At 44.1% G+C, this 12,880-nt stretch overlaps 1 protein-coding gene across 2 annotated transcripts in view; it reads left to right on the top strand.

Annotated features, from left to right (window-relative positions):
* The window catches only part of LOC109878212 (protein TANC1), a 58,357-nt gene that overhangs the window by 157 nt on the left and 45,320 nt on the right, over window positions 1-12,880 (top strand). For both annotated transcript variants that reach the window (XM_031792446.1, XM_031792445.1), the window contains exons 2-6: window positions 461-544; window positions 3,832-4,050; window positions 6,822-6,914; window positions 10,546-10,679; window positions 11,987-12,209. In XM_031792446.1, the coding sequence (XP_031648306.1) occupies window positions 484-544; window positions 3,832-4,050; window positions 6,822-6,914; window positions 10,546-10,679; window positions 11,987-12,209 (730 nt within the window). In that variant the 5' untranslated portion in view covers window positions 461-483. The remainder of the gene's footprint in view (window positions 1-460; window positions 545-3,831; window positions 4,051-6,821; window positions 6,915-10,545; window positions 10,680-11,986; window positions 12,210-12,880) is intronic.

The following is a 12,880-nucleotide window of genomic DNA, read 5'->3' as shown; positions in this document are numbered from 1 at the left end:
TGTGTGCCAACTTCTAGATGCGTGAAGTATCAGGGGCATGACAAACCGTTACATTGTTTAACGTTACAGTTTACATAATCGTTAATGTGCCGCGTCAAAGTTGTTGCAAATTTTTTTTTTAACTGTGTCGTGTGTGAATTCATTCGTAACTAATAACGTTAGATGAAATAAACGGATTTCAGCATGTGCCCCGCATTTGTTTTCAAGTCAAATTTTCTGCTATTCACCTTTGCTAATCTGGAATCCATTTCACATTGAGCTGCATCCATTCATTTGTACTCCACACTTTCCTTTTTTGGCAGGTTTCATTCCAGACCACTGTGCCTGGATTCGTTAGGGCTCATCATAATCCATATCTTCCTATGACTAGTGTTGCCTCATTTAGGAGTATATGGTCATGTTACTACACTAGCACTTTTTGCAGAGGGAATAATATATTTGTATTGACTATCTTTCACAGAACTCCCTGTAATCAGTTTTAACATGTTCAAAGCAGTGTTTGGGAGGAATAGGAAAGAAGAGAAGAGGAGCAGGAGGGATCCAGGTAGGAAAGAGAACAAACAACACCATCTACAACACTGCACCCATTACAGTTTGTGACAGGTTGCTAAACACCTTTTCACTGACTATAATAGTGTCACATGATTTTGTTGATAAAAGGGTGGGTTGACATTTTTGCCGATAGGGTACTGATGGATTTCTGGAGCCGTGGGGATGATTCTGGAATCTGGGTACTATCTCTGTTGTATCCGTCTCGGGGCAGAGATCGTTTCTGGCGAAGTGAAACCAATCCTTGACATTAGTAGCACTCGCCCTAATTGAAAACGGTAGCTACTTGGCTGCTCCGAATTTCCTGTCCCCGGGTGTTTGAGTACAGAGCCATTTCAATTAGCCTAATTAAGGAGTGAATGCTGCCTCCCACTGCTGTAAGTTCCTCTCAGACCTAAAGTGTGTCACGAGAAGTTGGAGTGGGTTAAACAAACAGCCCTGACCCACAAAAAGAAGATACTGAAATGATCAATAACTTTTTGGGTCATGAGGGGTTACTATACAAAATTAGTAAGAACACCTGCTCTTTTCATGACACAGACTGACCAGGTGCATCCAGGTGGAAGCTATGTACCCTTATTGGTGTCACTTGTTAAATCCACTTCAAATCCGTGTAGATGAAAGGGAGGAGACAACTTAAAGAAGTATTTTTAAGCTTTGAGCCAATTGAGACATGGATTGTGTGTGTGTGTGCCGTTCAAAAGGGGCAAGACAACATATTTAAATGCCTTTTGAACAGGGTATGCTAGTAGATGCCAGGCGCAACGGGTTGTGTCAAGAACTGCAACGCAGCTGGGGTTTTCACGCTCAACAGTTTCCCGTGTGTATCAAGAATGGTCCACTACCCAAAGGACATCGAGCCAACTTGACACAAACTGTGGGAAGCATAGGAGTCAAAATGGGCCAGCATCCCTGTGGAATGCTTTGAGGCTGTTCTGGGGGAAAGGGGGGGGGGGGGGGGGGTATAACTACAGTATATAGCTTTTTCTTACCAGTAAATCATTTTAGTCAACCCTCTTTATTTTGGTAGGCTATAATCTATTATTCAGATTGATGCTGGGCTTCGTGTGCTTCCGCTGTGGGGTTGTGCTTCTTTCCCGTAGTTATGTAGCTACTAGTTAGCTCCATTCTGTGAGGTAACAACAAGGGTGTTGTCAGTTTCTCATAATGTGAGTGTTCACCCCTAGAGAAGTCTGGGGGAAATCAGAAGGCACTCTAGATGTATGGGTACAAAGTCAGCATATTGCAACATGAAATATTTAATGCATCTAATGTTGACGAGCTACAGAACTCAGAGAACTGTGTCAGTCTCATCTACCATCTACCATGAAATCTACCATTAATGCCTCTAGGTCCTTAGATTTCGTCCAAAAAGGTGGACTGCCATGCTAGTAATGGCATGTACATTTTAAATCATTTTCGTTGTTGGACATAAAAGGCTGTAAAATCACCAGGAAATCATCTCAAAGTGATTTTAATGTATGAAATCTGTTCCCAAGTATTCCCACACATAAATAGAGACATATGCGATGCAATATAATCAAGGTTTGAAATAATTATTTTTTGTGTCTAATACTACAGTATATCTGTTTGGGATTATTGCGGTCAATTTGCAGTGTACAAATGATTTATAACTATGTTCCGGCCGCCCGACCATCCGCTCAAGGAAGAATTGGCCCAGGGCTGAATGTAATTGGCGACCCCTGGTCTAAGCCTATGGGTATACGTCGTGTGACGCTGACTGTGATTGGATGAAAAGCCGAGAGAGAGAGAGAGAGAGAGAGAGAGAAAGTTGTTCCCTGACTACATGATGAGCAGCATATGTTTCCCATAAGGCTGTGGCCCTGGAGGCTCGCTCAGAGGCATCAGAGAAAGAGAATGGAAACTTTGCAGCACGATTAGGGGCCCTGAATTTATTACTAATTATAATCAAGTTATAGCAACTCCCTACCTAGTTAATGTTGGTTTTTGTCCAAAACCTGTACGTTCTGCTTTTTAAGGCTGTGTATCCTTGCAGATTCTCGTTCAAATACATTATATAATGTAGATTACCATCTGTCTCCTTGTCTTCCACAGGAATGAGGTCACTGTATAAACCATGCTAAATTTCAAATGGGCTGCTTTAATGTCATTTTTTTGTAGCATTACATACATTACATACTACTCCAGCCCAGTGTTATTATTGCACTCTATGCATCAGTTAGTAGCCACGAACTGCAATGCACACGCACATCATTAACAGCATTGCAACTGTGCAGTGATTACATTTAGCATAGAGAGGAGACAAAAGCAGAACACACTTTCCTCAAAGACCTGAGCTGCCAGTAGGCAGTCCACTCTTCAAAAGGTCCACTACTAGACTTCAAGAATAGATCCGGTCTCTTAATGCAAGGGGATGTCGTCCACTTATTGTTGCTTCAAAACATGTATTTGACAGACGTGTTTCAAGGGATAACCCACCCCTAGAAATAAAAAATCATAAAACTCCTGTCAATTTGTTGAAAGCCTATGTTCTATCAGTAAGTAAAAATAAAAAAAATCCCCCATGATTTATCTTCTAAGTGGTCCATCTGTGAAATCAGGAATTCGTGTCGGAACGAGTCAGAGCTACATGGTTCTCCTCACACACAGTATCACATTTAATAACACTTTTTTTGTGCTCAATCTAAACAGAGTACCAAATGATTCAACTCAGTTTCTCTTTCAAGTAGCATCCCACAATGCGCCCTGTCTGTGGGAAAGGTGGGAAAGGGCCAGTGTTGCCATAGCAACATCCTCTGCACTCACTCTAGTCAGAGATGAACTTCAGGTTGAACTCGGTGAGATAGACTCCTAAATTGCTAGTGCAGTTGGTTTAGGCAATTTGACAGATAGCTAGCTACTTCACATGCTGATATTGACTTTGGTATTATTGTGTGTAGATACGTTTGCTACTTAGCTAAATAGCCAGCCAGCCCAGATAGCATTGCATTGTGGGTTTTGTAGTCGACTTGAGCTGCAACAGATTTCCACTACGATTTTCACATGTTGCTACCAACCTTGTTGTAACGACAAAATTAAACATTTGTTCACAAAAAATATTGTTTTCACATATTAGTGTTATTTAACACTGTTAATCATAAGAATTAGTGGTTTGGGGTGGATTATCCCTTTACGTTTCCAGACCTTTTGATAGGCCCTGTTATTGATTACAGTTTAATTTGTTCTCTCTCTCTCTTCTCTTTTCTGACCCCTTTTAATCTCTCTCACCTTTCCCACTATATCTCCCTCTCCTCTCGCTAGCGGTAGTCACTGATTACCACAGCCACAGTATCCAACGAAGGGGTGCTGGTGCTTGGGTGACCCACTACCAGGAACCTAGCCATGCCCACCACCCCCAGCCCTCAAGGGGCAGGCCGAGGGGGAAACTGGCTAAGGGGGAGTCCATCTCCCTGCCTTCCTCGCCCCTGGTCCATCGCCAGTCCTACATAATGCCCTCACATATGGGCATCAAGTCCCCAGGTACTGTAACAGCCATTCACCAGGATTTTGTTCTTCTAATGAACACACATATACAGTTGAAGTCTGAAGTTTACATCCAACTTAGCCAAATACATTTAAACTCAGTTTTTCACAATTCCTGACATTTAATCCTAGTAAAAATTCCCTGTCATAGGTCAGTTAGGATCACCACTTTATTTTAAGAATGTGAAATGTCAGAATAATAGTAGAGAGAATCATTTATTTCAGCTTTTATTTCTTTCATCACATTCCCAGTGGGTTAGAAGTTTACATACACTCAATTAGTATTTGGTAGCTTTGCCTTTAAATTGTTTAACTTGGGTCAAACGTTTCGGGTAGACTTCCACAACCTTCCCACAATAAGTTGGGTGAATTTTGGCCCATTCCTCCTAACAGAGCCTGGTGTAACTGAGTGATGTATGTAGGCCTCCTTGCTCGCACACACTTTTTCAGTTCTGCCCACACATTTTCTATGGGTTTCAGATCAGGGCTTTGTGATGGCCACTCCTCCAATACCTTGACTTTGTTGTCCTTAAGCCATTTTGCCACAACTTTGGAAGTATGCTTCGGATCATTGTCCATTTGGAAGACCCATTTACGACCAAGCTTTAACTTGATGTCTTGAGATGTTGCTTCAATATATCCACATCATTTTTCTGCCTCATGATGCCATCTATTTTGTGAAGTGCACCAGTCCCTCCTGCAGCAAAGCACTCCCATAACATGATGCTGCCACTCCCGTGCTTCGTGGTTGGGATGGGGTTCTTCGGCTTGCAAGCCTCCCCTTTTTCCTCCAAACATAACAATGGTCATTATGGCCAAACAGTTCTATTTTTGTTTCATCAGACCAGAGGACATTTCCCCAAAAAGTATGATCTTTGTCCCCATGTGCAGTTGCAAACCGTAGTCTGACTTTTTTTAATGGCGGTTTTGGAGCAGTGGCTTCTTCCTTGCTGAGCGGCCTTTCAGGTTATGTCGATATAGGACTCGTTTTATGTGGATATAGATACTTCTGTACCTGTTTCCTCCAGCATCTTCACAAGGTCCTTTTCTGTTGTTCTGCGATTGATTTGCACTTTTCACACCAAAGTACGTTCGTTCATCTCTAGGAAACAGAACGCGTCTCCTTCCTAAGCGGTATGACTGCTGCGTGGTCCCATGGTGTTTATACTTGCGTACTATTGTTTGTACAGATGAACGTGGTACCTTCAGGCGTATGGAAATTGCTCCCATTTTTTTCTGATGTCTTGGCTGATTTCTTTTGATTTTCCCATGATGTCAAGCAAAGAGGCACTGAGTTTGAAGGTAGGCCTTCATACATCCACAGGTACACCTCCAATTGACGCAAATGATGTAAATTCGCCTATCAGAAGCTCCTAAAGCCATGACATCATTTTCTGGAATTTTCCAAGCTGTTTAAAGGCACAGTCAACTTAGTGTATGTAAACTTCTGACCCTCTGGAATTGTGATTCTGTGAAATAACCTGTCTGTAAACAATTGTTGGAAAATTTACTTGTGTCATGCACAAAGTAGATGTCCTAACTGACTTGCCAAAACTATAGTTTGTTATCAAGAAATTTGTGGAGTGGTTGAAAAACGAGTTTTAATGAATCCAACCTAAGTGTATGTAAACTTACGACTTCAACTGTACACACACACACACACACATACATACACATACACATACACATACACATACACATACACATACACATACACATACACATACACATACACATACACATACACATACACATACACATACACATACACACACAGAGGGAAGGGCACATCTATAGATCATCTGTAAAAACGAATATACTTTCATCATTCTCTTTTTTGCAGGTCATCTTGTTCTCGTTGCTATGTTCGTTGCTAGCCTAACGACGAGTCCCGCTCGTAGCATATTGATCACATGTGCTGTTCTGTAGCTCCCACGGTTCTGACAGGCTCTTGTGTGCTCTTTGTGGAGATTAGGTTATGATGGCTCTGCCTGGTTTTTAAGCCCAGTGGGTTTATAGCACAGCCAGTACATGCCTAATGATTGATTAAAGGCTATTCACACAGCTAGCACTTTATTTCCCCTGGGAGAAATAGTAGATTATGCTCAAATCCCATTGTCAAATGTACATGCTGTCCAGGATACCATACATCAATAACAACAACTCACTGTATCTCCAAGGACTGAATGCTGGGGAAGTTTAGAAAGCAAATAGTATGTCATTAGCTTTTTGATTATTTCCACTATGCCTTGATTTCTCAGTGGCAGGCCAGGGTTATGTAGTAACTGGGTTTCTACTCTCTACAGTTCAACCTCTTACTCAGTGACCCAGTGCCCAGCCCCCCCACTGCTCAGCTTTGGAAAGGAACTGTATTCCTTATTTGGAAGATTATGTTTCGATGTCTTCTGCGTTTGTGTCTTGGGCTTTCTAGCTGAATAACACTAGGTGGCAGTGCGGTGTGCATCAAGCTGAAGCTTCGAGTTTACTGTCGCGGTGTGGACCTTTACCTCATCACACACAGACACACACACACAGACACACACAGACACTCATGTTGGCGATTTGAGCTGTTATCATCACAGGGATTAGTTTATACTGTACTGCATGTATCCGAGCTCATGCTGGCTTCTCCCAACTGGTGGGAGAAATTCAAATTCCCGACTGCAAATCCCATCTGGAAGAGTTGAATTTCTCTCTCTCTCTCTCACTTTCTCTTCCCTTTCTCGTTACCCCCATCTCACTCTCTCTCTCTGTTGCTCTGACTGAAGGTCCGTACAGGAAGCTGGAGTATGTGGAGAGTCCTTCTTTTCCTGGAGATGCATTCGTCTTCGCTCTGAACAATAGCAAGACTTCCCAGAGAGGTGAGTGTGAGCGTGTCTGCACAGAGAGTTGTGGATGAGAGACAAAAGGAGGGGAGAGAGAATGCGGTACGGTACATTTGGAAAAGGGGGAAGAGAGGTACAGAGGATAGAGAGAAGAGAACAAATCTTCCATAGTTTTGTTTAAATGTTAGTTGATTTTAGCGGCCTGCTGTTATTTTTTCAACTGCACATGTACAGTTTGTGCAAGCGTATTTGTGCACGTGGATGCATGTGTCCATGCGCATGTGTTTAATTGACCTGCCAAACCTAAGTGGTGCTGAGGGTAACAGTGTAAATGCCAGCCATCCCCTGCACAGCTGTCTATGTGGAGAGGCTGGGGGCTAGTCCTGAGGCGGAGCAGCCTGTCTCCAGCATCCTCCTGCCCTCTTGTTGCCAAGCTCCGCTCTTCTCCCTCTGCTTCTCGTAACCAGCGGCGACAGCGTGCTGGTGTGTTTACTGTGTGTTTCAATCATTCCGAAACCCCTTCCTTGAATTTGTCGCGCAGAGGTCAGAGTTCGATTGATGAAGCTTTCAATAAGTGTCTGGTTGTTTTAGTTACGAGGTGTTGTTCCTAATAGTGCCATGGAGAGCTGAACGCAGAGATTCACTGATTATAGCTTCCTGACCTCAGGTGGGAAATCAGTTGGGCACTTAGGCAATGGATGGAGACATTGGCTGGTAGATTGAGGATGCAGTCTCTTGTTCTCTCTCTCTCTCTCTCTCGCTCATTCTCTTTCTCTCTCTGTGTCTCACTCTCACACCCTCCCTCTCACTTTCTCTCTCTCGGTTTGTCTTGTTTAGTTTTAGCCACAGTTGTGTGATTTGAGGGTAGCTTTTTAAAACAGTAACCACCATTTTCCACTGCCCACATAGACCCACAATGTATCTCCAATAACCATTATGAATGTAAAGTAAATCTAGATCATTATAGCATACGTTTACTAACCATTTCCTTCAAATTGTTGTGTTAATTTGCAATACTTTTCAATGGGATGTTTTCCATATTTGCTTTTCCATGTGCTTAGCTCGTTATGAATTTGAATGAACCCTGAATGGTGCCGAGGTATAATTTCAACAGCATATAGGATTATTAGGTTTGCCTTTCAAAACCAACTCAGCAAAAAAATAAAAAAAAAATAAAAAAATTAAAAAGCAGACTCAAACAAATAAATTGATTATAAATGAATAGCTGTAAAATACATTTGAGTGTATTCAATGTATTCAATGTTCAGTAATGACTCTGACTTTGGTAATGACTGACAGGCCACATCATTATTCTCTTTTGCACAAAAAACAAGAATACAAGAATTTGAAGGGGTTGTTTCCTTGAGACAGAGGGTGCAGAGTCAGATCTTGTTCTCAGTTTCTGTGGATCTCTGCTTTGACCCGAGTGCCTTTCCACTGGGCAGAAACGGTTTGAATCAACGTTGTTTTCACCAGTGGAGGCTGCTGATGGGAGGATGGCTCATACCAATGGCTGGGATGGAGTCAATGGAATGGTGTCACATGCAAACCACGTTTGATACCATTCCATTGACTCCATTTCAGCCATTATTAGTAGCCGTCCTCCCATCAGCAGCCTCCACTGGTTTCCACATCATTTTATCCCCCCCAAAAATGTCATGTGAGGACATTGAATCAACGTGGGAAAATGATTGGATTTCCAAAAAGTCAGCAACGTAAGGGAATTTCATATTTTTTCCCGCCCAACTTTGAACCTTGAACTTTGTGACTTTTTGTTGTTGTTGATTTCACGCTAGTTGACAACTCAAGCAAATGCCATTCAAAAATAGACGTTGAACTGGCATCTGTGCACAGTGGGTTGAAGTGTGCTAAGATTTGATTGAACAACCTTCTGCCAGAAAGAACCAAGCGTGCTCCAGCTCCCAGACTATTACACAACCCAGTGTGGACCAAAAGACTTCAGATGTATGTTTTTCACAGAAAGAGAACATGCATCAGAGTGATAATGTGGAAGGGAGAGCTGCTAATGTGACAGCTGCTGTGACTACGGTTGGTTTACTACTTCACTTCCATTAAGCTGGATAATGGAGGGTGACATTACAGGATTCATTTAGTTCAGGTGATACCCCTGTTTTGATTTCCATCTGAGATGGCACCCGACTACCCTGGCATTCACGGTCTCTCTTTCTTTCCCATTTGTAATGTACACCGTTGAATCAGGAGCTCCAGCCAGACAGTCAGATCTCTTGCAGACAGTTCAGCCCCGTGTGCCACCAAGCGTCTGTTTGTCCTTCTGTCTCTCTCACTGTCTGTGATTAACAGCTCTGCGTGTGATCTCTGCTGTGTAGGAAAGGTGCCGGTGCCTGCCTTTCGTCTAACCAGGCAGCTCGTTTCATCACCGCCCCTTGTCTGAGAGATGGAGGAAGTTGTGACTTTAGGCGGAGAAGAGAGGAGGGATATGCAATAGTGAGGTGGTGGTGGCTGTTTCCTCTTATTTGCTTACTGTGTATTGCATCATCTCTACGGTTCATTGGAGAGAACAATGGATTATGTGGAGGCGGGGAGAGGATATCGACAGTGAGATTGAAAGAATGGGGCGATCCTGAGGGCTTGAGGGAGGGGGGGGGGGGGGGGGGGGGGGGGGTGGAGGGGGGGGGGGGGGGGGGGGGGGGAATTGATGGAGGAATACACTTAGAAAAAAAGGTGCATTCTAGAACCTAAAACGGTTCTTCGGCTGTCCCCACAGGAGAACCCTTTGAAGAGCCCTTTCTGGTTCCAGGTAGAACCCTTCTGGGTTCTATGTAAAACAATTTCCCACAGAGGGTTCTACATGGAACCCAAACGAGTTCACCTTTTGGAACTCGTTTTCCCAAGAGGGATTGAGGGGAGAGATGTATGAGAAGGTGTCTAACCCAAGAAGGGTTGAGAGTAACTAATGCCCAACAAGCTGTGTCTTGGCCCTCCCACATTCCTTCCCTTCTTCCTCATCTCTCTCAATAGTATCTCTGTTTCCTAGACATCCTCATATTTTCCAACTCACTGTTGTATGTAAACAGGATATAGAGGTGTCGTATTGAACACCCTCTCCTCATCCACCTCTGCATCTGTACAGTGGCGAGCTGGAGGTGAAAGGTCATGGCATCAGGCCCTTCTCAGTGATGTATCAATGCACCATATTGCTCATCTCAGCCCAATCTGTCCGGACAGGGCAGCCAGTGCCAAAGATGGTGGTGCAAAGGCGCCTATCCTCTGCTGGAGGCCAGGGCTGAGCTGAGCTCATTGAGATTCTACGCCTGTCTCCTAACCAACCGGGAGCGCTGAGCAGGCACACACACATACACATATGGACACACACGCAGACGGAGCTGCTTCAGTCATGCAGTCAGGGACTGAGAAAGCCACAGCCTCTTCATCGGTAATGAGGCCGACCGGCGCTGCTGCTGACCTGGGGATGCATACATTAACCTCTCCTCCATCGGCATAGTATACATAATCCTCCATCCAATCGACGTAGCCAGGTTGGAGGAAAGGCAGGAAGGAGGAACTGAGCTGGACTGAGCTAAACTGGGCTGCGCTACAGAACGGTGTGTGTGTGTGTTTGGTGTGGTCGTGTCGTGCTGCTCACAGCAATCCGCTCGTCTGTCATCTCTCTCCATCTGTCCTCCAGAGCTGCACGCGGAGCTCCAGCCCAGCTCCTCCTCCTTCTCAACCCAGGAACTGATGACCAGGCTGGGGTTCTTACTGGGAGAAGGGACCCCAGCCTCGCCTAGCACCCCCATGGAGGACCGGAGGGAAAAGAAGGTGTGTGAAATGAAAAATGTTGGGAAGGATGGAGAGTGACTGAGAAAGTCAGATGTCAGAAATATGAAAATTTTTATTTTATTGTAATTTAACCAGGCAAGTCAGTTAAGAAAAAAACAAATTCTTATTTTCAATGACAGCCTAGGAACAGTGGGTTAACTGCCTGTTCATGGGCAGAATGACAGATTTGTACCTTGTCAGCTCAGGGGTTTGAACTTGCAACCTTGCAGTTACTAGTCCATCACTATAACCCACTAGGTTACCCTGCCGCCCTAAAATGAGGCTGATGTTTTCTTTGCAGAAGTGAGGAGTTTTTGGATGGCTTCTTTAATTAGATTTATAGGCAATGTTTTGTATGATAACCAAGATTGAGAGTTTGTTTTTGTTAAGCTGCAGATTTAGAAACTACAACTTTGAAGGTAAATTACCTGTTGAAAAAGAAAATCGGAGGCAGTCTTGACTTAATATTTGAAAGTATATACTGTGATGGCATTTTCTTTATGGAATGTGTACATAAGGTGATGTCAGTTGAATATCTTGCTTTTAATCTTGTTGCATTGGCCCGCCACATGCTGTTGAGCCTGCAGGACGTTTATATACTGTACTGTATCATTATATCACCGTTTGAGCATTGCCCCACTTTCCTAACCTCCTTCCTCCACCTGAGCTCCAGATGGAGACAGTTTTATAGAGACAATGTGTCGGCTGTGAGCAGTGTACCGTGTCCTGGTTCCGATAACTGATGGGGTGGTAAGGTGGGAATAGCACTGAGCTGAACGTTCTCTAACTTTGCAGAAACGCTGAGTGCTGGGATGAGTTGAGACCTATAGGATCTAGGAAATGTAGGGTTCAGGTGTTGTTGGAGACATATGAAGAAGGATGCAGATATTGGGGTTTGGGGACATTGGGAGGAGAGGGGGACATTGACTGACACACACACACACACACACACACACACACACACACACTTATATACAATGACCTATATACCATACATTAACCTGGGGACAGCTGGAAATGGGGCCAACAGGGTCTATACCTCTGATAATACTTGTCCATAGACAGAGCTTTAAATAAAACACCTCTTTCTCTCTTTCTTCTCCCTTCTCTTTCTATATCTCTTTTCTCTTGCCACACGTTCTATCCATCTCTCCTCACTTTCTACTTGACTGATATCGCCTACTCGCCCCTCTTTCTATCCCCCTCTCCTCTTTCGCTCTCTCTCGTCCCTCTCTCACCCTTCTCTCTCTCGTCCCTCTCTGCCCATCTCTCTCTCTCTCCCTCTCTCGCTCCCTCTCTGTCTGTAGTGTAATATCTCTGGCCAGGCGGTGAGCCCATGCTCCACATTGACCTGCAGCACTACGTCTCCATGCTCAGACAGCCCCTGCTCCACCCTGGGTAGTAGCAGTACCGGGGGGCCACCCTCCTGTCTTCCCAATCCCAGCCCCAGCCCAGGTGGGACCCTCCTCAGCCCCAGTCCCTGCCGGAGCCCCAGCTCCACACTTGAGAGCCAGGATAGCGGAATCATAGGTGAGTGGCTTATATAGACCATCATCCCCATAGTTGGATCAATTTCAATTCAGATATTTTCTGTGTTGTGTTTGTGTTGTGTTCTCTTCTCACCTCCTGAGAAATAATGGATATGTGCACATGATTGTGAGACCTCTATGAAAGAAAAAACACCATCTCGTCCTTCCATTGGTCATCGATATATCTCAATAATATATCTCAGTACTCACATTGTCAATAATCCTGATTAGGATAAGGGCCTCAGCACTGAAGAAATAGAGATGGATGATACTTGTTTCACCTTGCTTTGAGTTCTCAGGCAGTCTTTCTATCTCCCGACTCTCTCTCTTTGCCTGTGCCACTTTAGTCGAGAGGCTTCAGTTCCCTCTTGACAAAACTGGGACGTTGCTGTCTTTGCTGCGTACGGGTCTGGACTTTCTAAAATAGGACATCTTTCTCCCTGAATAGAGCTTGTATTTCTCGGTAAATACATAAGGACAAAGGGTGCACAGCACACGCGTTTGATTGTGTTGATGTCGATGTGTGACTGATGCCTCGTCACTGTTGATGTGACTGATGATCGGCCTTTTACTCTTTAACTCAGTACAGTGTCACTGCCAATAACGTACCAGACTGGAAAACTACAGTGAACTGAAGCAGAGTTTGAGCTCATCCTAAATGACAGCTATTCC

The sequence above is a fragment of the Oncorhynchus kisutch genome, linkage group LG16 (assembly GCF_002021735.2).
Source record: "Oncorhynchus kisutch isolate 150728-3 linkage group LG16, Okis_V2, whole genome shotgun sequence".
NCBI lineage: Eukaryota > Metazoa > Chordata > Actinopteri > Salmoniformes > Salmonidae > Oncorhynchus > Oncorhynchus kisutch.
This window is presented reverse-complemented; position numbering and strand designations above follow the sequence as displayed.